This window comes from Diplotaxodon limnothrissa, linkage group LG20 (assembly GCF_057381915.1).
Source record: "Diplotaxodon limnothrissa isolate DT_005_m linkage group LG20, D_limnothrissa_male_GT1.1, whole genome shotgun sequence".
Lineage (NCBI taxonomy): Eukaryota > Metazoa > Chordata > Actinopteri > Cichliformes > Cichlidae > Diplotaxodon > Diplotaxodon limnothrissa.
The window spans coordinates 28,118,609-28,143,116 of record NC_140615.1 but is presented as its reverse complement, the minus strand read 5'-3'; the positions used below and the strand labels follow the sequence as shown (position 1 = coordinate 28,143,116).

General features: G+C 41.7%; 2 protein-coding genes across 2 annotated transcripts in view; one reads left to right on the top strand and one right to left on the bottom strand.

Moving 5' to 3' along the window:
* Window positions 1–24,508, bottom strand: part of opn7b (opsin 7, group member b) — a 101,215-nt gene that overhangs the window by 31,667 nt on the left and 45,040 nt on the right. The gene's annotated exons all lie outside the window — the stretch shown is intronic.
* Window positions 5,211–5,769, top strand: LOC146611112 (transcription factor Adf-1-like). The gene is made up of 2 exons (XM_085345518.1): window positions 5,211–5,340; window positions 5,482–5,769. The coding sequence occupies exons 1-2, from the start codon at window positions 5,211–5,213 to the stop codon at window positions 5,751–5,753; spliced, it is 402 nt and encodes a 133-aa protein (XP_085201644.1). The 3' UTR covers window positions 5,754–5,769.

Sequence of the window (24,508 nt, the reverse complement as noted above, 5' to 3'; positions counted from 1 at the left end):
GTATAATGTAAACAGAATTGGTCCTAGCACTGAACCCTGTGGAACTCCATAATTAACCTTAGTGTGTGAAGAGGACTCTCCACTTACATGTACAAATTGGAGTCTATTAGATAGATATGATACAAACCACTGCAGCACAGTACATGTAATACCTACAGCATGTTCTAATCGCTCTAATAGGATATTATGGTCAACAGTATCGAACGCTGCACTGAGGTCTAGCAGGACAAGTACAGAGATGAGTCCACTGTCAGAGGCCATAAGAAGATCATTTGTAACCTTCACTAAAGCTGTTTCTGTGCTGTGATGAGCTCTGAAACTTGATGTTTGATATGAAAGTAAGTTGGAGATTGGCCTATAATTAGCTAAGACTGCTGGGTCTAGAGATGGCTTTTTGAGTAAAGGTTTAACTACAGCCAGCTTGAAGGCCTGTGGTACATAGCTGATTATTAGAGATAGGTTGATCATATTTAAGATCGAAGAATTAATTAATGGCAGGACTTCTTTGAGCAGTTTTTTAGGAATGGGGTCTAAAAGACACGTTGATGGTTTGGAGGCAGTAATTGTTGAAGTTAACTCAGAAAGATCAATTGGAGAAAAAGAGTCTAACTTAACAAGTACTACTAAAGTACTAAAAGTAGCTGTAGATAATGTTACATCTGTGGGATGATTATTGGTAATTTTTTCTCTAATGATAAAAATTGTATTTGTGAAGAAGTTCATGAAGTCATTACTAGTTAACGTTAAAGGGATGGTTGGCTCAAAAGAGCTCTGCCTTTTTGTCAGCCTGGCTACAGTGCTGAAGAGAAACCTGGGGTTATTCTTATTTTCTTCAATCAGTGATGAATAGTAAGATGTTCTGGCTTTGCGGAGGGCTTTCTTGTAAATCAGCAAACTATTTCTCCAGGTTAAATGATGATCTTCTAAATTTGTGGCACGCCATTTCCTCTCCAGCTTACGAGTCATCTGTACTGCAAACGCTCACCAACGAGTGCTAAAGAAATAGCCAAAATTGCAACGTAAACTGGAAACAGAGAGGGTTTGCCTTCAATCTCAGAATTGAACCTTTTGAGATAAGTTGGTTTCATTAGGAAGGTGCAATGCCAAGGTGTTAGCCAGATGTGCCACAGGGTTGTAACAGGGTCAGTTATAACAATTTCTGAGTTCCCATTTCTTTCATGTAATCTTTTCACTACGCTCTGTTTGTGAATATAGCAAAAACTTTTATTTTTCTTTTTTACACCAAAACCCAGTTTACACTGCACAACACGTTAGTAAATCTGTAATACCCAAACTATAGCAAACATCTCCACACAGCCAGTTAAGGACACCTGCTTTTACAGCACCAAAGCTGATAATGATTATGGTAAATGGCCTGCATTTGTATAGCGCTTTTCTAGTCCCTAAGGACCCCAAAGCGCTTCACACTACATTCAGTCATTCACCCATTCACACACACATTCACACACTGGCGATGGCAAGCCACATTGTAGCCACAGCTGCCCTGGGGCGCACTGACAGAGGCGAGGCTGCCGGACACTGGCGCCACCGGGCCCTCTGACCACCACCAGTAGGCAAACACGGGGTTAGTATCTTGCCCAAGGATATTTGGCATGCAGCCAGGAGGCAGCCTGGGATCGAACCACCGACCTTCTGATTAGTGGCTGACTTGCTCTGCCACCTGAGCTACAGCCACCATATTAGAACAAATACAGGCAATTAAATACAAAGATCTGATTCATGTGCAATTACACATGAAGAGAAAAAGCAACACTCGCCAAAAGAACTATTTAATCAATCCTTTAAAATGATTGAAAACTCATTACCAGTCCTGACAATTTGAAGTCCTTGAAACAGGACAAGCGTATTTAAAAGCCTTATCCCTCTTAAAATTATTCTGATTCTCAGGAGAAACATTTGTAAAATATTGTGAGAGCTGTGCTGATTGTACATTTTACACATATATGCAAACAGATTGGAAAGAAGCAGCCGAAGAAGAGATTTGTATATAAAATTCAACCAATGGGAAGGTCTGCAGACATACAGAGATGACCACTTAGCAGCGACATACATAGAACAGGGATATATACTCAATTTCCACATCCACTAATAAAATGTAAAGCATACTGGTCTCTAAACTCTTTAGGTTACTGACCAGGTGCATTCAAAAGAGCAGATCACAGTAATACAGTAAAGGTATAAATAACTAATAAATAAATAAATAGTAGAGACATTAAGTGTTTCCTTACTTGGAGAGAGAGAGAAACAAAGTCCTTAAAAAACAAGAAATGTAATTTAAGTTTCAGCTTGGACTTACACACTTCTTGTCAAAACACTTGGAGATAAAAGGACATAATGAAACACTGCAAACAATCCTTTGTTGAAAAAAGGCTTTTTGCCAACAAAAACATACACACTTTGGAATACTTTATTAAAGCAGTAATAACACAGTCATATATTTTAGGCAAAGCCAACAAAGTGACTCTAGGAGCCTGTGGCGGGGACTAAGGACAATAACGGACTATAAAGCACCAACAACCGGTATGACGAACGCGGCCGTGACTCTGGCAGACGAGCTGAACACTTTCTATGCTCGCTTCGAGGCTACAGCTAAGGACTCCAACAATGCTAGTGCTAGCGGCGCTAACGGCTGCAGACAGGAAGATACTGCCAGCACCGGAAACGTGCTCGTCATCTCCGAGCATGAAGTAAGGAGAGCCTTCAAGAGAGTGAACACCAGGAAAGCAGCAGGACCAGACGGCATCCCAGGTCGTATCCTCAGAGACTGCGCATACCAGCTAGCTCCTGTGTTCACTGAGATATTCAACATCTCTTTATCTCAGTCGGTGATCCCCACATGCTTCAAAGAGTCCATCATTGTTCCTGTCCCGAAGAAACCCCACCCTGCCTCTCTCAATGACTATCGCCCTGTAGCCCTCACCTCAGTAGTGATGAAGTGTTTTGAATGCCTGGTCAGAGACTTCATCATTTCTTCACTACCAGACACACTGGACCCACTACAGTTCGCTTACCGTCCAAATCGTTCCACAGACGATGCCATCTCTCATCTCCTCCACACATCACTCACTCACTTGGACACTAGAAGGGGGAATTATGTTAAAATGCTCTTCATAGACTACAGCTCTGCATTTAACACCATAATTCCCTCCACACTCACCACCAAGCTGGAGCATCTGGGACTCAGCTCATCTATGTGTCAGTGGATCTCCAACTTCCTAACTGGCAGACCACAGGCAGTAAGGATGGGCGGACATGTCTCAGCCTCCACCACTCTCAGCACTGGAGCCCCCCAGGCAGGGCCGGCCCGTGGCATAGGCCGTATAGGCAAATGCTAAGGGCGCCGTCCATCGGGGGCGCCACGCCAGTGCCACAAATGTTGAAAAAAAAAAAAAAGTTGGTACTATTATTTCTAAATACAAAAAATAATCCCACGTTAATTAAAATGCAAAGTAAAGCTTATTTAATAGAAATATTATTTGTTACAACATTACACTACACTGCTGATGTAGGGGGGCGCCACCTAAAATCTTGCCTAGGGCGCCAGATTGGTTAGGGCCGTTTCTGCCCCCAGGGGTGTGTTCTGAGCCCCCTGCTGTACTCTTTGTACACATATGACTGTGTGGCCACTACCAGCTCCACCACCATCATCAAGTTTGCTGACGACACCGTCGTGGTGGGCCTGATCTCTGATAACAACGAGACGGCCTACCTGAAGGAGATTAGGAATCTGGAGAACTGGTGCCAGAGGAACAACCTCCTTCTAAACGTCAGTAAGACAAAGGAGCTGATAGTGGACTTCAGCGCTAAGCAGGAGAGGAACTACCAGACCCCCGTCATCAACGAGTGCCCAGTGGAGAGAGTGGACAGCTTCAAATACCTCGGAGTTCACATCACGCAGGACCTGTCATGGTCCTGTCACATCAACACCGTGGTGAAAAAGGCCCGTCAGCGTCTCTACCACCTCAGACGCTTGAGAGACTTCCAACTGCCCTCCAAGGTGCTCAGGAACTTTTACTCGTGCACCATAGAGAGCATCCTGACGGGAAATATCATAACCTGGTTCGGGAACAGCACCATGCAGGACAGACGAGCTCTACAGAGGGTTGTGCGGTCAGCTGAGCGCACCATCCGCGCCGAGCTCCCTGACCTGCACTCAATCTACAGCAGGCGGTGCTGGACCAAGGCCAGGAAGATCGTGAAGGACCTCAGCCATCCCAATGTAACCTGGACGTGTGTCCCTCTATCTATAAAGAGATGATCTATACTGCTCGCCCAAGTGCAATGTCTACAATATCCGAATCTAGGTTTGGGAAGGAGATTGGCGGTAGCAACTCTGTAAGAGCAATGAGACTTCCAACCCACATAACACGCACGACCACAGGTTTATGAAACAAAGTTTGCTTTATATATTTTCTTTTGGATCAGTTCCCTTTGCTCATCCTCAATGTAGGGATACCTTCAAATGCAGTAACCATCTCAAATGCATCACAAAAATAATTGAAACAATCAAAATAGATGTAAGACAAGAAACACAATATTTCAACACCCCAAAGAAAAGGAAAAAGAAAAGAAAATAGCATGTGAGTGTCCAGTTCCTTATGGTGTCAGTTTATTCAGTTACCCACTGTCCTGGGTTAAGAACTGAAAACGACCTGAATCTCAGGCGGAGAAAAAGTAGCAAAGAAAATGATAAGGTATCTCTCAGGTGGGCTTCCTTTTGTTTTTTTCCCTACCGCCCTCCTGGTACGGCAGGCATCAACGTGTCGGCGTCCTGACACAGAGAAGGCCTCCACAGCAGCAACAGTGTCTTACGGTGTGTTCACACCGAACGCGATGGACGCGAATAGAGCGTCAGGTTTACATGTAAAGTCAATGGAAAGGCGCGATGACGCGCGATTGCGGGTCCTGCGAAAATTCGGAAGCAGATTTGCGTCGCGAAAACGCCAAAACGCGTGAAACGCGCGTCAGTGCAGCGCGTCAGGCGCGTTTGACTCGCGAATAAAACCACGCGCGTGAGTTTTTGTGTTGCATTTTGTGCATACGCGCGTTTCGCGTCTACCGCTCGAGTTGGAAAAATCTGAACTCCAGCGTCAAATCGCGCCGCGACAACCAATCAGGAGCCTGGTGACGTGGCTCTGACCTAGGTCAAAGGGGCAGATCCAGCCAAAGCCCTTCATTCTTCATTCAGTATGGAGGAAAAGCTGATCAGCGCCGTGGCTAACCACCCCGAGCTATACGATGCCAGCTCCTATTTCTACCGAGACAGGAATAAAAAGGACCTAGCTTGGAGACACATAAGTGAGGAGATCGGGCAACCTGGTAAGTTCATTCCTTCTTCTTTTTAATTTTCAGACTGACCCGATGAAGCCGTGCAAAAGCTAGCAAGCGCGCCTACTGTCCCGCGATTTTCCCACTGTTGTACAAATACCTTTCCGCTAACCAGATAATGCATTTATTCAGAGGACATCTGCAGGAGAAAGTGGAAGAGCCTCAGGGACACATATAATAAGGAGAAGAGGTCAGAGAAGGAGAAGAGGAGTGGGTCTGCAGCAGGATCGGGGAGGAGATGGAAGTTCTTCGCGGTCATGGGGTTTCTGGACCCCTTCCTCACCCCGCGGGAGACCAGCGGTAATATGGTGCGGACCGTGGAGAACTTCTCCCCCGAGGACCAGGGACAGCCCGAAGAGGCAGCAGGGGAGTGTCAGTCAGAAGGTATGTTTACAATTAATTAATGTAGGCAGTTAATTTATGCGTGTTGTCATACAGGAATATATTTTGTTTATTAATAAACAGTATAAAGTAGTCCCGCTGTTCATCCGTCACTGCCTCGCCTTTTCGCTGATTTTTTTTATTGCACCGTACAGCTTTCAACAATGCGCATTGCATTCTGCAGCCCAAATGACAAATCTCCTCCGTGTCGTGTCTCCTGCGCTTGCCAAACTTATCATGTTTGGTTTTGATAACCATCACTGGACGTGCTTCCCATCCAGAGCTCCACAACAGAGGGGGAAGTTCCAGCGCTCCTGGAATCCCTCTGCGATGGACCGCCAGTCTTCAGTTGAAGGCACAGCCATGAAATCGTCCACTAGACAGTCCCAGATGGCCGTCGCTACCTGGGGGATGATCTGGCTCACCGTGGACACACCGACTCGAAAACTGAACGCGATGGTCCTGAAGGAGTCCCCGGTGGCAAGGAACCTGGACAAAATTGTTTAAAATGTGTATTATGTGTACTGCAGTTACAAAATACATTATTGAAATTCCAAAATTACAAATTCCAAAACATAAATCTTACATAAAACATTTTGTAATTATAAGGATAATTACATGATATATATTTGATATAATCTAAAACAGTCTGCAGTGATTATATACAAATATTCAACTATCCCAGAAATTAAACCAGGTATAAATAAACAAAAGGAGTGTGTATCACTACAAAGATTAACCCACAGTGGTCCTAATACCAGTTTGATATCAGCAAACACCGAGAGCATACCTATGACACCACAGCCATGCTATCATTCAACCACTGATAACAGCATAAATCGAATTAAATCGGGACTTGATGAGACCATCTGAGTATCACTAGAAATATTATAAACAGTACCAGTTTGCTATCGGTAAACACCGAGAGCATTCACTGTTAGCATAGCACATCCATGTTAGCAGTGTATAAACGATAGTTTATACACGCCGACAGCATTCACTGTTATAGCACATCCATGTTAGCAGTGTATACACGATACACTGCTAACATGGATGTGCTATGCCATCAGTAAACGCCGACAGCATTCACTGTTAGCATAGCACATCCATGTTAGCAGTGTATAAACGATAGTTTATACACGCCGACAGCATTCACTGTTATAGCACATCCATGTTAGCAGTGTATACACGATACACTGCTAACATGGATGTGCTATGCCATCAGTAAACGCCGACAGCATTCACTGTTAGCATAGCACATCCATGTTAGCAGTGTATAAACGATAGTTTATACACGCCGACAGCATTCACTGTTATAGCACATCCATGTTAGCAGTGTATACACGATACACTGCTAACATGGATGTGCTATGCCATCAGTAAACGCCGACAGCATTCACTGTTAGCATAGCACATCCATGTTAGCAGTGTATAAATGGATGGTTTAGCATATATTAGCACAGGTATCAATAAAGGACTACCGTATTGACCACTTTTACTAACCTCAGGCAGACGGACAGGCGCTCTGCAGGTGGGATTGAGCGCCTGTAATTGGTGTCTAGGCGGGCGATTCTGGGACCGACGCGGGAAAGCAGGTCCTCAAACTGGCCGGGTGACAGACGATGATATCGCTGGAATCTGCCGTCATCCAGGCGCAGCTCCTGGAGCAAATGGTGAAACTCACCAAACTGCTCACGCGCCTGGAGGACTTGATGGACCCAGGTACGGCGAGGACGTCTTTTACGCTGCTGCTCTGCTCTCCACAGTACATAGAGAAGGGAGACTCTCTCTTCAAGCGCTAGCTCGACAGCTGCCATCTTGCAAAGATGGAAATCTTGCAAAGATGGAAACTCCCACATTTCCGGTTCACGCGCGTCAAAATATCATATTTTGACGCGCGATGGATTTTTCTTGGACACGCGTTGAGACGCGAATGTACACGCGTCAAATTAGGGGCGTTTGGGGCGTTTTATTCGCGTCCATCGCGTTCGGTGTGAACACGGCGTTAGACCCACGATACCAGCTCCTCACTTGGCACCCATGGAACTGTACCTCAAAAAAAAACCAGTCTGCACACAAATATGCAGAATGTTAGATGTCCACATTCCTTAAATGTCCTTTTTCCTAATGTCCTTGGTTCTTTTGAAATATTAAAATAAATTTGCATCTTGTGACACATTAAAAGTAAATACACCGTATTACTGTGCATCACCCGCAGTTACAGTAACAGCACAGCTATTGCACGTGAACTGCGCATAACCACTTAGCTGGCCGCGGCTGAACTAGCAGGCCCAAGAAAGTAAAAACATTAGACACTCATAATAAACAAAACTGTCACAACATTGCAATACTATGAAAACACATCTTAAACATCATTAAACACATTTACTACTATTCTGACTGGTTAGTTATTTTTTCCAGTGCATTGAACTGCAATAGCGGTGCTAAGTGAGCTAGGCTAACTCACCAGAATAGTTCAAAAAGTTCAAAGAAATACTCCGACTCCTTTCAGGTAGGTACCCGTCTGTGGTTCACCGCTAACGACAGCTCTCTCACAAATGTTAATTAAACCTCTTTCCTCTCTTTCAACTGGAAAAAACCGTGCTCCGCGGCAGCATGGAGTTTTTCCTTGCCGTCCTTTTTCCTCTACACCACACCTTCACGCGCACGGAGCTGCAGATGGTGCCTTCAGGGCAAGCCCGGAAATTAAACTATCAGACAAGGACTACGATGCATTCAAAGAACCCTGTACTTCTGAATGCTGTAAATCTTACCAGGGTTACACCAACAACAGACTGTTCTCTCTGTTGAGGTCAGGAAAGCGATTCCGCTCCCTGAAGACCAACACAGAGAGACTGAGGATGAGCTTCTTCCCGCAGGCGATACGGTCTCTCAATCACACCACCACACAGTACTGACCCACACATATGGTTCTTACACACACACTGGACATTCTGGACATTGTTTTCACTTCATCACTTAAATCACTTTAAGCATATTTGCACTGCACAAGAGGATTGCACAACACTGGTGTTACGTTCTGGTCCCGGCAAGTAAATAAACGCCCAGTTAGCTCCTAGCATTTCTCGACAGCTCTGCCTCGTTTTTGACTGCCCGGGACATTTAAACAATGGATACCTCCGTATACAAACAAATTCATGCCTTTCTCCTCAACGGAGAATAACAAAATAAGAAGAATGGCGCCTAATTACAGACTTAATAATACAGACTTGGTAATATTACACGTGAAGACTCATCAGCCAGATTAAGTGTAGGGATGGGTACTGGTATCCGGTGCCATTATGGCCGGTTCTGACATAAACGGTAGTAACCAGACCGAAAAGCAGCGCACATTTCGGTGCTTTTTTTCTTGAGATGTCATTCTAGCCAATCATTTTACCTTTCCAAGGATAGTAGCAGGATAGCAGGTACGTACGTTCTTTTAGAGCAGAGCTACAGATTAAAAATGCCCAAGGCGAAGCAGTCAAAAGTCTTGCTGTACTTCACAGCAAAAGATGCAAACACAGCAGCCTGCAACAAGTGCTTTAAGGTGATACTGTGCAAAGGAGGTAACACCTCAAATCTGATGAAACACCTGGCGATGCATAGCATTTTTTTAAAATCTGAGAAATGCACCATATTTGATAGCTTGCTGCAAGACCTCACACCGAGCACATCTACTGCAGGTGCGGTGCCAACCCGTTCTCACTCCCAAAGCGTAACATTTTACGCTAGGTGACAAATCGTCACCATATTACGTTTTCGGCTACCCACCACGTTCCTAAATGACGACCTCGGAAAAAGAGGAAATATGAGAACCATCTGGACTGAACCTACACATGTTCGCTCTTTTTCTTCAAATCGCTTAGAAACACGCTATTTAACATCATTAAAGTCCTGGTTAAGGTCAGGAATAAACATGAGAGGTTTTAAGACAAAGTTTGTGTTTTCCATTGTTTAATTACCGGTGTTGTATCAACAGAAAAATTTTGCAGAAAAAAAGAGACTGCTAAAACTAAAAACATAAGAGGTTTTTGGACAAAGTTTGTGTTCTCCATTCTTTAAGCACCAGTTCGAGCACCGGTTTAAGCACCGGCACTGTTTCAAAAGTACCAGTTTGGCACCGGTATCAGATAAAACGATAACCCTAAACGATACCCATCCTTAATTAAGTGTTTACTGACAATTGACAGTGATAGCGGACATCATCATCACAATTCCAACAATCCTCTCCACACAGACGAGCATAAACATACTCGACTATCACTAAATCAAATTTAACATGCATACACAAACACGATTTGTTATGACGCAAGTTCAGTTTACAATAGCGCTCGCTCATACGCTTTCTGGGTCACAAAAGTGGGGTGGCTGTAGATCAGGTGGTAGAACAGGTCATCCACTGATCGGAAGGTTGGTGGTTCGATTCCTGGCTTCCCCTAGTCTACATGCCAAATATCCTTGTGCAAGATACTAACCCCAAATTGCTCTCTGATGCATCCATCGGAGTATGAATGTGTGCAAATGTCACCTATGAAGCACTTAGAAAGATGTGCTTGTGCGAATGGGTGAATGCACAAGTTGTGTAAAGCACTTTGAGTGCTCAGATGAGTAGAAAAGCGCTATATAAGAACCAGTCCATTTACCATTTACAAAATAAACTTAACATATTTTCAGGCGAGAATGTGGGTGTGTAAACTTCAAATATCTGCTTGTTTTATCAAGACATCACATATATGCAGAAGTGCTCCGACGTTTTCGGACATGTCTGTTACCGACCACATCAATAGCTAGCCGGGGGTTCAAGGGTCACTAGAGCTGGTAAGAACAGCGGATTCCCGGCACATCATTTTCAGACCTCCCATGGTCCTTCACTTCTCAAGTTAAACATGATGTATAAGTCAATTAGATAACTTAAAAATATTATTGTTTGGCTTTTTTCAGTGTTTTATTTGTTCCTGAGTAAATCGGTTTGGCTGACATTAAAGTTATTAGATTCGATTAAATAAAACTTTATTAATCCCTTGGATGGGTTCCTCCGGGGTTTTCACACGGCTGAGTAAACATCAAACAGAAAACTGATTAAACAGAAGTGTGAAATGGTCGAGAATTTACACCAGTGTCCTGTTATATTTTAGATAATAAGGAGCAGACGGCTGAATTTATTAAACTCCACCAAGACAATGGTACGCAAAGACAATGGTACGCAAAGACAATGGTACGCAAATCTGAAGGCTAGACCATCCCATTTCACAGCCTCGTACTTCTGGCCTTCTCAGTCTTCGAAGGACCCAGTCCACGTAGACTGAGAATGCTGGGTCCTCCGAAGGATGCATCGTAGGTTTTTGGACACAACTTGTGTCTTTACGGTTTTTCTAGCTTAGCTTACCTTGTAGTCAACTCGCTAGTAGACCTCACACCGGCACATCTACTGCGGGTGTGGTGCCTGTTATCGGTCCCGGAGTTAGCAACATCCCCCAAAAACCCGAAGAGGAGAGTCCTGGCCCCTAGCCCTGCCAGTGTAGCAGAAATGATGACGGATGATGATGGCAGCCGTTCTTCTCTGTGTCAGCAGCTTAATGTCGTTCGTGTGTAATTTATGTTGAGTAGGCTAACCACGTTATTACATTAATGCATGTAAGGGGAACTAGCAAACACATCATAGTTACATGCGGCTGTCTTTGTGTTTGATGGCAGATGCTCCCTTCACCCTGGCCAAAAAAGCTAAAATGACCAAAGAAAAAGAGGGAAACAGCTAAACATGAGAGGTTTTTGGACAAAGTTGGTGTTTTTTTCCCCCATTGATTAAGCACTGCTTCCAGCCAAGAGTGATACCATAAATCCCCTATAGCTGCAGAAAAGGCTAACATTGCTATCTTTAAAAAAAAAAAAACAGCTAAACATGAGAGGATTTTGGACAAAGTTTGTGTTCTTCATTCTTTAAGCACCGGCTCGAGCACCGTTTAAGCACCAACACAGTTTCAAAAGTACCGGTTTGGTACTGGTATCGGATAAAACCTAAACGATACCCATCCCTACTCGCTAGCAGCATGGCCTCTTCACGTCCCTCCTGCACTTTCCTTCTCAATTGCGTCAGATGTTTAGTTACTCCTTGGCAATAATCATACCTGTAATAAGTGTAGCCTGTTTGCACCTCTGGAGGTCAGGATCACTGAATTGGAGACCTGGCTTTGCACCCTTAAAAAAAACCCATAACTAGCCAAGCCCCTGTGGCTGGTGCAGCCAAAGGTAGTGCAGGCCCCGCTAGCTGCCCCCCCCTCGAAAGACTGTCCTGAGCAGCTGGAGAAACAGAATGGCTGGGTGAGGAGGAAGCATAATCCTCAACAGAAGTCCCTGGTACACCACCAGCCCATTCATGTGTATAATTGTTTTTCCCCACTTTCAAAAGTGCCTCAGAAAGGAGAGACATCTAAGGCAAGAAGAGGGGTCCCTATTTGCCTCCAACTCTCTCAACAACACCAACGACCAGGACAAGGGACCACGACCTTCCCCAGTCCCCCAAACCCCTGACAGGCCATCACCCTCCTCCCCCTCCCTTTCTCCCTCCTCCCCACACCTGAAATTCACTGAGGAGATGATGGAGCGGGTCAATGCTGGGCTCAGATCTACCCCCCGTCCCAATCCCTTTTTGTCCCCCATAAACCCCCCACCAGAGCGGCCAAAGGTTCGCCATCGAGCCCCACCCTCAACAGAGCAATCGAAGTCACATTGCCCAGCCTCGCCCCCCTTAGTTCCTCTTCATGCCCTGTCTCCGCAGTCTGATGCGTGATGTGTGAAGGGTCCGGGCTGTGAGGATTATGGCAGTGATGACTTTTCCCAGGAGAAGCTGGGACCCTGTTTACTAGAAGGTTTTAAAATTTCTGTACTTTTAGGTGACAGGAGACATGTGGCCTGGTCAAAACACAGAGAGCTGCACTCTAAAAGATCTTTAAACATAGTAAACATACCTTGTGTGCCACAGACTGCTCCCAAACACGAGGGGACAAGTAATACCTCTAAAACACTTAAGTTGGCTTTATTAAACATTAGATCTCTAGCTGGGAAAACATTTTTAATTACTGATTTAATCACTGAGCACAGCCTTGATTTTATGTTTTTAACTGAAACTTGGTTGGACCAAAGTAACAGTGGAGCTGTTCTCATCGAGACGACCCCTCCTAACTACAGTTTTATCAGTGAGGTCAGGGCGAGCAGGAGAGGAGGAGGGGTTGCTGTCTTATTTAATGAATCATTTCAATGTAAGCAGCTATCTCCTGGAAGTTTTCAGTCTTTTGAATATGTGGCTTTACAGCTGAAGGCCCCATCCAAAGTTGTGTTTCTTAATGTTTACAGGCCTCCCAAATACTGCACAGACTTTTTTAATGACCTCAGTGAACTGCTGTCTGTGATCTGTGTTGATTTTGACTGTGTAATTATTGCTGGGGATTTTAACATTCATGTGGACAACCCTCAGGACAAAGGGACTAAAGACCTGAGTAACACTCTGGGCAACTTTGGGCTGACTCAGCATGTAACAGAGGCCACACATAATAGAGGACACACTCTTGACCTACTGATCTCCAAAGGCCTGAGCATTTCAAAGGTTACTGTGTCTGATGTGGGCCTGTCTGATCATTACTGTGTTTTCTTTGAAAGTAAAATCTCAGCCCACACAAATATATCAACAACAGTGATCACAAAACGGTGTATAACTGAACACAGTAGTGCAATTTTTAACCAGGTCTTCCCATTAACACCTGACCTGCCCAGAGGGTCAGTCAATGAGCTCGTCAATAGCTTCAATGCTAACATGTTAAATGTAATGGACACTATTGCTCCCATTAAGGTGAAGGTTATCTCTGGAAGGAAAAAGTCTCCATGGAGAAACTCCACACTGGTGAAAAAAGAAAAAAGAGAGTGTAGGAAAGCTGAGCGCAGATGGAGAAAAACAAACCTCCAGGTTCATTATGACATTTATAAAGAGAAACTTCACAATTATAATTTACAACTGAGGAATGCAAGGAGGTCCTACTTCTCTGACATCATCACTAAAAACAGCCATAATGCTCGGGTCTTATTTTCTACAGTTGACAGGCTAACAAACCCCCCTGTGTCAGTGGCAGCTGAACTTCATTCGACCATGGCCTGCAATGACTTTGCCAAATTCTTCACTGAAAAAATCCAAAAAATTAGACAAGCAATTGGTACATCAACAGCAGATCCAGGATATGTACTGTGTCCACCAAAAAACTGTTTAAACACCATGAAACAGTTTCAACCTATTAACAGCAAAGACCTGGAGGACATCTTAGGTCAACTGAACTCCTCCTCCTGCTGTTTAGATGTCCTGCCAACAAGTTTTTTCAAAAAGGTCTCAAAGACTTTAGAGTCAGACCTGTTACAGATCGTCAACTTTTCTTTATTATCAGGTGTGTTTCCAGAATCACTAAAAACTGCTGTAATCGAACCTATACTGAAAAAGGACAATCTTGACAAGACACAAATGAACAACTACAGGCCGATCTCAAATCTCCCGTTTTTAAGTAAGATCATTGAAAAAGCAGTTTCTCAACAGCTCAGTTACTTCTTAAAACAGAATAATTGCTACGATGCCTTCCAGTCAGGTTTTAGACAGAACCACAGCACTGAAACCGCTCTGACCAAAGTGTTTAATGACATATGTCTGAATACAGACAGTGGAAAAATGTCAGTCCTAGTTTTACTGGATCTCAGTGCAGCATTTGATACAGTTGACCACAACATATTACTCAAACGACTGGAGAACTGGACAGGTCTTTCAGGAACTGTACTAAACTGGTTCAAAACATACGTAGAAAACAGGAAATACTTTGTATCAATAGGTAACTTCACATCTGAGCAGACAAGTATCACATGTGGAGTTCCCCAAGGTTCCATCTTGGGACCCCTTCTGTTTAACATCTACATGCTCCCACTGGCACAGATTATAAACAACAACAAAATAAACTACCACAGCTATGCAGATGACACAAAAATATATATCACAATGTCACCAGGAGACCGAGGCCCTGTACAGGCTCTTGGTAAATGCATTGAGGAAATCAATGACTGGTTGTGCCACAATTTTCTCCAGCTAAACAAAAACAAAACTGAGGTAATAGTCTTTGGCGCCAAAGAAAAACGATTACAGGTCACCAGAGAACTTCAATCTATACATCTAAAAACCACAAACCAGGCGAGAAATTTGGGTGTAGTGATGGATGCAGACCTAAACTTAGAAAAACACATTAAGACAATAACAAAGTCAGCTTACTATCACCTCAAGAATATATCAAGGATAAAAGATCTGATGTCTCAACAGGACCTGGAAAAACTAGTCCATGCATTCATCTTTAGTAGGCTTGATTACTGTAACAGCATCTTTACAGGTCTACCTAAAAAATCAGTCAGACAACTACAGCTCATTCAGAACTCTGCTGCTCGAGTCCTCACTAAGACCAAAAAAGTGGACCACATCAGTCCAGCTCTGAGGTCCTTACACTGGCTGCCTGTCCGTCAGAGGATAGACTTTAAAGTTCTGATGCTGGCCTATAAAGCTCTGAATGGTTTAGGACCAAAATACATCAATGACCTCCTGACCCAGTATGAACCATCCAGATCCCTCAGGTCATCTGGATCCGGTCTTTTATCAGTTCCCAGAGTCAGAACCAGACACGGAGAAGCTGCATTCAGCTTTTATGGTCCTTATATCTGGAACAAACTCCCAGAAAGCCTCAGATCAGCTGAAACACTCAGTTTATTTAAATCCAGGTTGAAGACTCACCTGTTCTCAGCTGCATTTGAATAAAGCACCAAATCCACACTTTAAGCTTAAATTTCAAAACTTACATTTAACTACTGATTTTATCTACTGTTCTGATTTTATCTGTTTTGATTTTATATACTGTTGTTTGTTTGTTTGTTTGTTTGTTTGTTAATTAGTTAGTTAGTTTATTTGCTTGTTTTAATCAATTTTAAATCATGCTTTTTATTTGTTTTTGTTTCTAATGTCTCTGTAAAGCACTTTGAATCACCTTGTTGTTGAATTGTGCTATACAAATAAACTTGCCTTGCCTTGCCTTGCCTTGCCCACTATGTGACACACCCACTGGAGATCAAACTCTGGTACGATTCTGGACTGAGACATGTGAAGCTACAAACATCAGCAACCATAGTCAATTGTCTTCCAGGGGCCAGAGCAGGCGACATTGAAGGAAATTTAAAACTGCTGGCTAAGGGTAAACGTAAATTCTGTAAAATTATAATTCATATCAGCAGAAATGACACCTGGTTACGTCAATCAGAGGTCACTAAAATCAATATTGAATCGCTGTGTTACTTTGCCAAAACAATGTCAGACTGCAGTTTTCTCTGGTCCCCTCCCCAATCTGACCAGGAGTGGTATGTTTAGCCGCATGTTCTCCTTAAATTTTCTGAGTGGTGTCAAAAAAACAATGTGGGCTTTGAAGAAAATTGGGAAACCTTCTGAGGAAAACCTGTTTTTTTAGGAGAGACAGCAACCATCCCACTTTGGATGGAGCATCTCTCAATTCTAGAAATCTGGCTAAATTCATTAACCCAAAATATGACTATTGGGCCTCTCTGCAGTTTCTCTCCTCCTGTTATCCCCACAAAACCCTTTAGAGACTGTATCTGCTCAAAAAACCAAAAAAATCACAAAGAAAGAACAATATTGTATCCACAGCTGCACCAAAGAGTAAAACACTGAAATGTGGATTATTAAACATTAGATCTCTTTCTTCGAAATCCCTGTAAGTACATGAATTAATAATTGATCAACAAATCAATTTACTCTGCCTTACAAAAACCTGATTACAGCGTGATGATTATGTTAGACACAGAAACTGAACCCCCTATGAGGGTTCAGTTTCCATGATGATATGAGTATTGGGATTTTCTCTGTTTTCTTTGTATTATTGTAGGGTCTTTACCTTACAATATAAATTGCCTTTAGGCAACTATTGTTGTTATTTGTTGCTATATAAAAATTAATTGAAATACAATTGAAAAATAAAATAAAATTGAATTGCTGTCGGTTAATTTATAAAGGGTATCACACTGGCTCACTACTGCACAATCACATACAGCAGTACAGGTAATACTGCTGATGCTGCCAAGCTCAAGGCAACATGCATGTGATGTAGAGAAAGTTTTATGACTAGACCATTAACCAGAATTTTTTTTTCCTTTTCATTTCTTTCTTGCACATTTTTATTTCTTCTGCTTCACTTTGTTGTCTGGGTACTCTTAAATATAAATAAGCCCACTCAGTGTAGGCAGAGATAAGTGTTAAGTTATTGGATTTTGATAAAGCTACACAGCTGCATACTGGATCAACTGGTCTTTCTGGTTTGTACATCAGTCCAGCTGTAAAGTAAAAATAATTTACAAGTCCATTAAAAGACAGAAAAGAGAGGAAACAGGCGCGTGCGCGCACACACACACACACACACACACACACACACACACACACACACACACACACACACACACACACACACACACACACACACACTCCTAGTAGCTGTGTGAGGTCAAGCAACTAGAAGCTTGGCACTTACCGAGCCATTACAAGCCTAGTTTAACTTATTATTAATAATTGCAAATCTTGCTACATTGACCCTAAAGTGTGTATGCTTTAAATCCAAATGCACAAAAAGGAGCATAAATAAAATACCCAGCCCGAGGGATGCATCTTTGAGAACTGAGCAGAGTCTAAACCAGAAGGAAATGATACAGTGGGAGCTTGTTACAACAAATAAGCACGATTATGTAAACAGGACATGAGTGATTATCTCCCAAAGCCCCCCTCCTCCCCCCTACATCCAGATAAGAAAGCCATGGAACATGAAGAATCCAGTCCTATGATTGCCCCCCCCCCCCCCTCCCTTTTTTTTCTTTCCCAGTGTTTGTGTCTTACCCTTCTATGATTAAAAACTCATCAATCATTCTTTACTCCGTAACCCAGTAACAAAATGCTGATGCATTCCTTGCTGCTTTCCATTTGCAACACATGAACTTGTTTAAGGTGTGAAAGGTGACCCGAGCTCCCTCTGGTCACATCACTGGTAGATTTTGAAAAATCACGGTTGTCAGAGAGCCAGAAATGTGGATATAACACATCATAACTCACAGTAAGTGTCACTGTGAATGCAGTTTCATACTTGCAACATTAGCAGTTAAAGCCAGCAGTATTTTCAGTGTCCAGTGATGTAGCTCAATCCAGGCTTGAGCTACATCACTTCTGACAGGGCCACTTTATCAATAACATACAATACTGTGCAAAAGTCACGAGTCAACCCACATTTCTTTATACTTTGCTTCCAAGGAGCCAGACTTTCTGTCAATATTTAAAGTGTACGTGAGTAATAGCTCTCCAGGCACTCTGGAGGTCTTTTAAAGTTTTTCTTTGAACATTTGCTGCTTTTATGACTCATTTTCACTCTTGTCCTTGTGCCTGACCATTTTGAGTGGAACGCTTTTTTTTGTTTGCTGAACACTGACCTATGAATCATTCAAGCGCAACATCCAAAGAAGAGCTTTGTCCTTGAAGAAGCCTTGAGAAGATTACTAAAAGAAATTACAAGATAGTTTAGATAAGAACAAAGGTGGTCATACAGAAAGACTTTAAAGCTTAGTAGAATTGAACAAACTCTGTTTTTTTGTAGTTCCATAGATATTTGCAGATGTTTCCCTAGAAAAACATAAAGAAATGAAAGGTGACTGCACAGTACTGTGTATCAGTTATTGAGGACAGAGGATAAACTACCCAAGACAAGCTCCATTTGGGGTTATTCCCTTCATTCCTCAACTCTGTTCCTGTTGTTGCTTCCTGCAATATGGTTCTTGATGAGCGAAAGAGAACGAAAAGAGAAAGAAGTTAAAATGTTTGTAGATGTATCCCATTGCTCCTCTTCCCTACCACAACCTCCTGTCTTCATCATTTAACCTGATGTTCCATTATCCCTAAATGCTATTCATTCCTCTAGCACCCTATTTCAGCCTGTTTCTCTTACATAAATATGGTTTCATTCTTTTTTCATCAGCCTGATATCAGTTCCATTGCTGTGAAGGCAGAGTAAAAAAAAATTCCATCGATATCTTCTGTTAATATGATGTTAAAATGGGGACAAGGGTTGAAATGTAGCAACAGCCATAAACTCTATGTGCAGCACGTCAGTTTCATTCTCCATACTGGAACTACATTAAACTGCATTTTTCCTTTTAAATAAATAAATAAAATTAAATATCGTTAAACTGAAAACAACACTCATAGAGACAATAGTTTAGTGTCTGTGTGAGTGACTGAGTATCTTGAGGATTGAATTTGTAGGCCACTGAAAATCACTGGTGTGTTTTATTGACATAATCTGTCTCCATTCCTATTCATTAAGTTTTTAAGATACCTGGTGGTGGGGGAGTCTATGAATTTGTCCAAAATATGCAGAATCTGTGCAATTAAAGAAAAAATCTTCTCTGAATACCAACACATGTATTGTTGTGTAGTTTTAACAACAATATAATTTAGGTAGCATTTTAAGCAGATTTATCAAGTTTTTTGTTTATTTTTTGTCTTTTTAGATGATGATGGTTTAGCTTTATAATTGTCATATTTTTGTTGGATTATTACTGAGAGAACTACTATATTTCTTGATACCAGTTGTTAGAAAATCTAATAAACTGTAACTGTTAGAACAGAGGAGTTTAAATTGTGAAGGAAATGCTTCCTTGGTCTTGTTCTTCACTCGTATACATATCTTAGTATAACATGAACTGTTGATGAATGAAATGTAAAGGAGTGCATTGTTTCTTTTTTGCAAATGGGCTGAAAGGTGCACAAGGGTGGCACTGTCAGAACCCTGGAAATAGGTAAAGAGCTGTTCCCTTATTTCATCCCACGTGTAACCTGCTTTCCTGTCATCTTCCGCGACCACTTTTTGGGCCTTTTTTTAAAAATTTGTATTAGTTTTGCCTGTGCATTTCCACTTGCCACCCTGTGATTAGGTATGAATAATTACTTCAGTATTAGTACATAAATGTACAGCTCAATCCTAAAACACAAGCAAACACACACAAGTAAAAAAGAATTAATAGGGAGGCAATTACGCTGACTTAAATTGATGGTGAGCGAAGACTGTGTTGTTGTGCCCTGCTGGGCACCAGTGCAAGATGGCACACTGGCATGCTCCATCATTGAGTAAAACTCCTCAGCGACAGTTTGAGCCTTGGGGACTGATTCACAAGGCTCTTGAACACTTGAAAATCAATTTAAAAAATAAACAAAGTCAGATTGCTCCAGGTCCCACTCCTACCCTGATACAAAGCAGGCATAGCTAGCCTATGCAGCCCAACATTGGGAATATTATCAGTGATAATCCTTGAAATGAAAGTCAGGTCACTTTGACAAAGAACTCGTTTGCTTTCTACCCAGGTCGGTGATTCTCATGCACAAAGGGACAGAATGGGAATGCCTGGAGGAACATGTCTAGATTGCTAAATGCATAGCTGCCATGTGATCAGCTGATTAGACATTTGCATTAAAGAGCAGTTGCTCAGGTGTACTTCACAACGTGTGTAAGTAGTGTGGATTTTTGGCCATGTTTAGTGTAACTGATGTTAGCTGGATGCATCTGTTTCCTGATGTCTTAAAGCCTTTCTGGGGTGACAAAGAAAATAGAGCAACAGGAATATCCCACTGTGCTTCAATTAATTCAGTTACCAGTAAATATCAGTAATTATAATTTAAGTAAATATCAGTTGACTGGCACATTTCTCTAATGAGCAACCCAGGACCAAACTTAATCTTAGGTTATGAAACATTGCCACATGAAAATACAGGTTTGCATGTGGGGGGTCGAGTAACAGCAGAATCCAAAGCTTTGATCCTGCTGGTTCCTTTTTAAATGAGAATAGCTGATGGCAAGACTTGTAGACTGAGAGCTGCGCTGGCACACAGCCAGTATGCTGTATAAACAACTGAATTTCATGAAATTAATTACTATATGCAAATGTGTAGTTAATATATATTATATGTAAATCATTTTCATCTTGAAGTTGCAGTAATTTCAGACTTTTTCACTTTGAAGTTACTGTAGGGTGTACTATTTTAGCTATTAGCAGTTGGCTAATCATTTAATTAGATCCTGGACTGGACTGGACTCGCCACAGATCCAATACAGTGGGTCATATTTTAAGTTAACTAAACTTAAAATTAACAAACCTTTTAAAGTAACAAAACTTCAGTTATTAAAGATAAGTAGACTGTACTTAGTTCCTACATGATATTTTACAACGTACCTGTTCCTCTTTTTGCACATCCCTTCTTCCCTTTCATTGTGCCTGTTCCCCCTTTGATCCACAACCTGGTTTTGACGTCCCTGACAGTATTCCTTTGTTGGATTTGTTTGCCCCGCACCTGGCAATAAAGTCTTTGAACTGTTCCTGCTTCTTAGATAATCATTACTTCAGCCACGTGTCAGGTACATTCGACCAAGACATGATTCTGTTTGATTATTTTTGCTTAAGAAATCTTAGGTAATGCTGACTGTTTATTTAAATTACTTTAAATTAATGTGGGAAATCGAAACATGTTGTCTTTTAATGGCTTGTCCAAGAACAAGTGAACTATGACATTTAGGTAAACCATGTTTGTAGTTGTACTACACTAAATCTTTTTTTTTCTTTAATTATATTCACACCGATCAGTAGATAAGTCTGTCTGATCTTTTAATCCCTGCAGATAACTGAAAAATAAAACATGCCCTGCATGTTTATACCTGCTCCCCATGCAAGAATTTGAGTTTTGGAAATAACTTCAACGCCTCTACACATGACAGCCATCTGTGTTTGTATTTACTATGTCCAAATGCTTCACACATTTCAGTAGACTGCTGCAGCTTCCTGTTCCTGTTTTTTGTAGGGGGCACCGGATTACAGAAACAAATCTGTTTTGTATCTTATTGCTTCTTTTTTGAGCTTTTTGTAGCAAAAGTAACATGTTTAATAAAAGGTGTGTTAAAAATTCAACATTTAAAAGTAAAATCTAAAAAAAATGATAATTAGATTACAACAGAGAAAGTAAAGCTTTAGTGCATGGTGATGTAGATGATCTCAAGACAGTAATGTAAAAACAACAGAATTCACATTTTTCTTGAATCCCTTGAAAGCGAGTGATTCCAGCTCATGGTCATCTGGTCAGCTGAGGACTCAGATGACTGAACTTATCACTTGTTGCCTCTGGTAGTGAACAACTGCTACGGTTGACTCTTTTGTTATGTCACCTCAAGATAGCATGCCTGTCAGTGTCATGATTACCAGTGTAGTGAAAGCAAGCTCTAGGTTGGGCAGATAAAAACCTGAAAAATGGTCTTAAATTATGAAAAGAATAAGCAGGGTGTTACAGAGATTTGTCTTCAGTTGATCTAATAGAAAATGACATGATAGCGATCATATAATATGCTGTAAGCTGTATAAGTGACTCTAAGACCATGAAATGCTTTCAGATCCTAAAAAGTACATTTACTCCTTAGCTAATAGAGTGAAACACAGTCATATTATTAAAAACAAAAAACTGTGTTTTCTTTTTTGATGGTGTGAGTAAATTCACACAGCATGTAGTGATGTTCATTGTCCAAAGGTGCACAACCTTCCATAGTGCATGACACCATGTGTGTGTTACTCCAAACAATGAAGCTCATGTAAATCAAATCCTTTGCTAGGGTTGCTTGCGCTACACATATACTCTGACTTCCACCTGTTATATCTCCATCTGTTCACCAGTTTGTCTCTGACAAATTTCAAATGGCACAACAACACTCATCATTAGTGATTCCTCTTGGTGTTCTTACTTTGTCTGTAATATCAGTGAATCCAACAACTCTTTCTTTACTGAGACAATAGACGGGGGCGATCGTGGCTCAAGAGTTGGGAGTTCGCCTTGTAATTGGAAGGTTGCCGGTTTGAGCCCCGGCTTGGACAGTCTCGGTCGTTGTGTCCTTGGGCAAGACACTTCACCCGTTGCCTACTGGTGGTGGTCAGAGGGCCCAGTGGAGCCAGTGGAGCCAGTGTCCGGCAGCCTCTCCTCTGTCAGTGCGCCCCATGGTGGCTGTGGCTATAATGTAGCTTGCCATCACCTGTGTGTGTGTGAATGGGTGGATGACAGGTTGTGTAAAGCGCTTTGGGGTCCTTAGGGACTAGAAAAGCGCTATACAAATACAGGCCATTTACCATTTTACTGTCCCATCTTCTCACCTCAAGTTAAGCTTTGGGGTGCTGTAAACACAAGGCTTGGGTATTTATTTACACAAGGGTTTTTTTCTTTGTGGCAAAGACATATAGATGTATCTTGTTTGTTTGTTTTGTGTGTGTGTTTGTGAGTGAAAAGGAACAGGCTAGACTTGGGCTTCATTTCTCATAGAAACAAGAAAAGAGTTTTTGATTGTTTACCTCCGAAAACCAGGGTTCAAGCAGCATCATTCAGAAATGGCAAGTTCTGCCATGTGTACGAAAGAGTTTCAGGCTAAAGGAGAACAAAGATTCTTCTCCTCCTTCATAAATCATCTTCATGTTGCTGGCTTTTTCCTACAATGTGGTCTCTTTCCAACCTCTGAGTTGAAAGGCAGCAAAGAAATATACTTATGAATAATTGTCTGTTTAAATTTCAGTAGGTTAATCTAAATATGATAATTGCATGGCACAGAAAGAAGGAAAACATTTCAGTTTGATGGGCAGTTCTCCAACAAACCACCACTGCTGAATACATCCCAAACAACATGCAGGTGTTTGGTAAAAAGACACAGTCAAACCTGAATCTCATTACATGCTGAAAGAGCAGCATGCAAAGAAAAGGGATAAGGAACAAATCTGTCACAGGTGAAAAGGAGACTGCCAACGAGAGAAAAAATGTTTATGTCCCAAAATGCAGTTTCACAAATTAGAAAGCTGATACGTTTGCTTCTTTCCAACTTTCTACAAAATGTTAAACATTCGTTTGAGAAAATCGTGATTAATGCGGATTGATGTGCACTTAATGAATTATCAGTTACTGTTAAAACCAGTTTAATTATGATACAACCAGTCTTGTTGCAAGGCAAACATTAATGCTGTATTGTGTTCAGGGGAAGTGCTCTAAATATTTTAACAACAGGAAAGATCAAAGGAATGGGTTACTGGATGGAGGGAGAAACATTTTCCAATGCCGTATCCCTTACATAACATATTTCAAGTGCTTTGAGTGTTTCAAAATAAAGTTTCCATCTTTAGTTGGCGTGAGTGTACATATTTCAATTTTGCAGGAAAAACGAAAGACATTTTTTCATGTTCAGAATATATATAGATTTAATAATTTTCTAACATGGCAGATACCTTTTTTAATGATGTATTCTTATGTTAATATATAAAAAAGTCACTTCTCATAACATACTTGCTGCTACAAATTTCCAGTTTCTCCTCCAAAAATAATTACAGGAGACAGATTTGCCGGAGGAGGGTTTTGTTCAGATTGGTAAACAAATTTGTTGTTGTTTGTTAGTTTGTTTTTCAATGCTGTCTTCAATTAAACGACAGCAGTGAACTACTTCCTTCATCTCTTATGGGAGGTTTGTTTAGTTCATTGCACAAATGTGCCACCATATAAACACAGTATTGTTGCAATGAAACTCTCTAGAACATCATACACACTTTAAATACACTGTGAATATGTTTACCGTTTCTATTACAATGCATATACTCTTGCTGAGGG

What these genes read in the sequence shown, in the direction of transcription:
- LOC146611112 (XM_085345518.1), top strand. Translation starts at nt 5,211, where the DNA reads ATGGAGGAAAAGCTGATCAGCGCCGTGGCTAACCACCCCGAGCTATAC. An exon ending in TGAGGAGATCGGGCAACCTG is followed by an intron (nt 5,341 to 5,481) that starts GTAAGTTCATTC and finishes GCATTTATTCAG; the next exon opens with AGGACATCTGCAGGAGAAAG.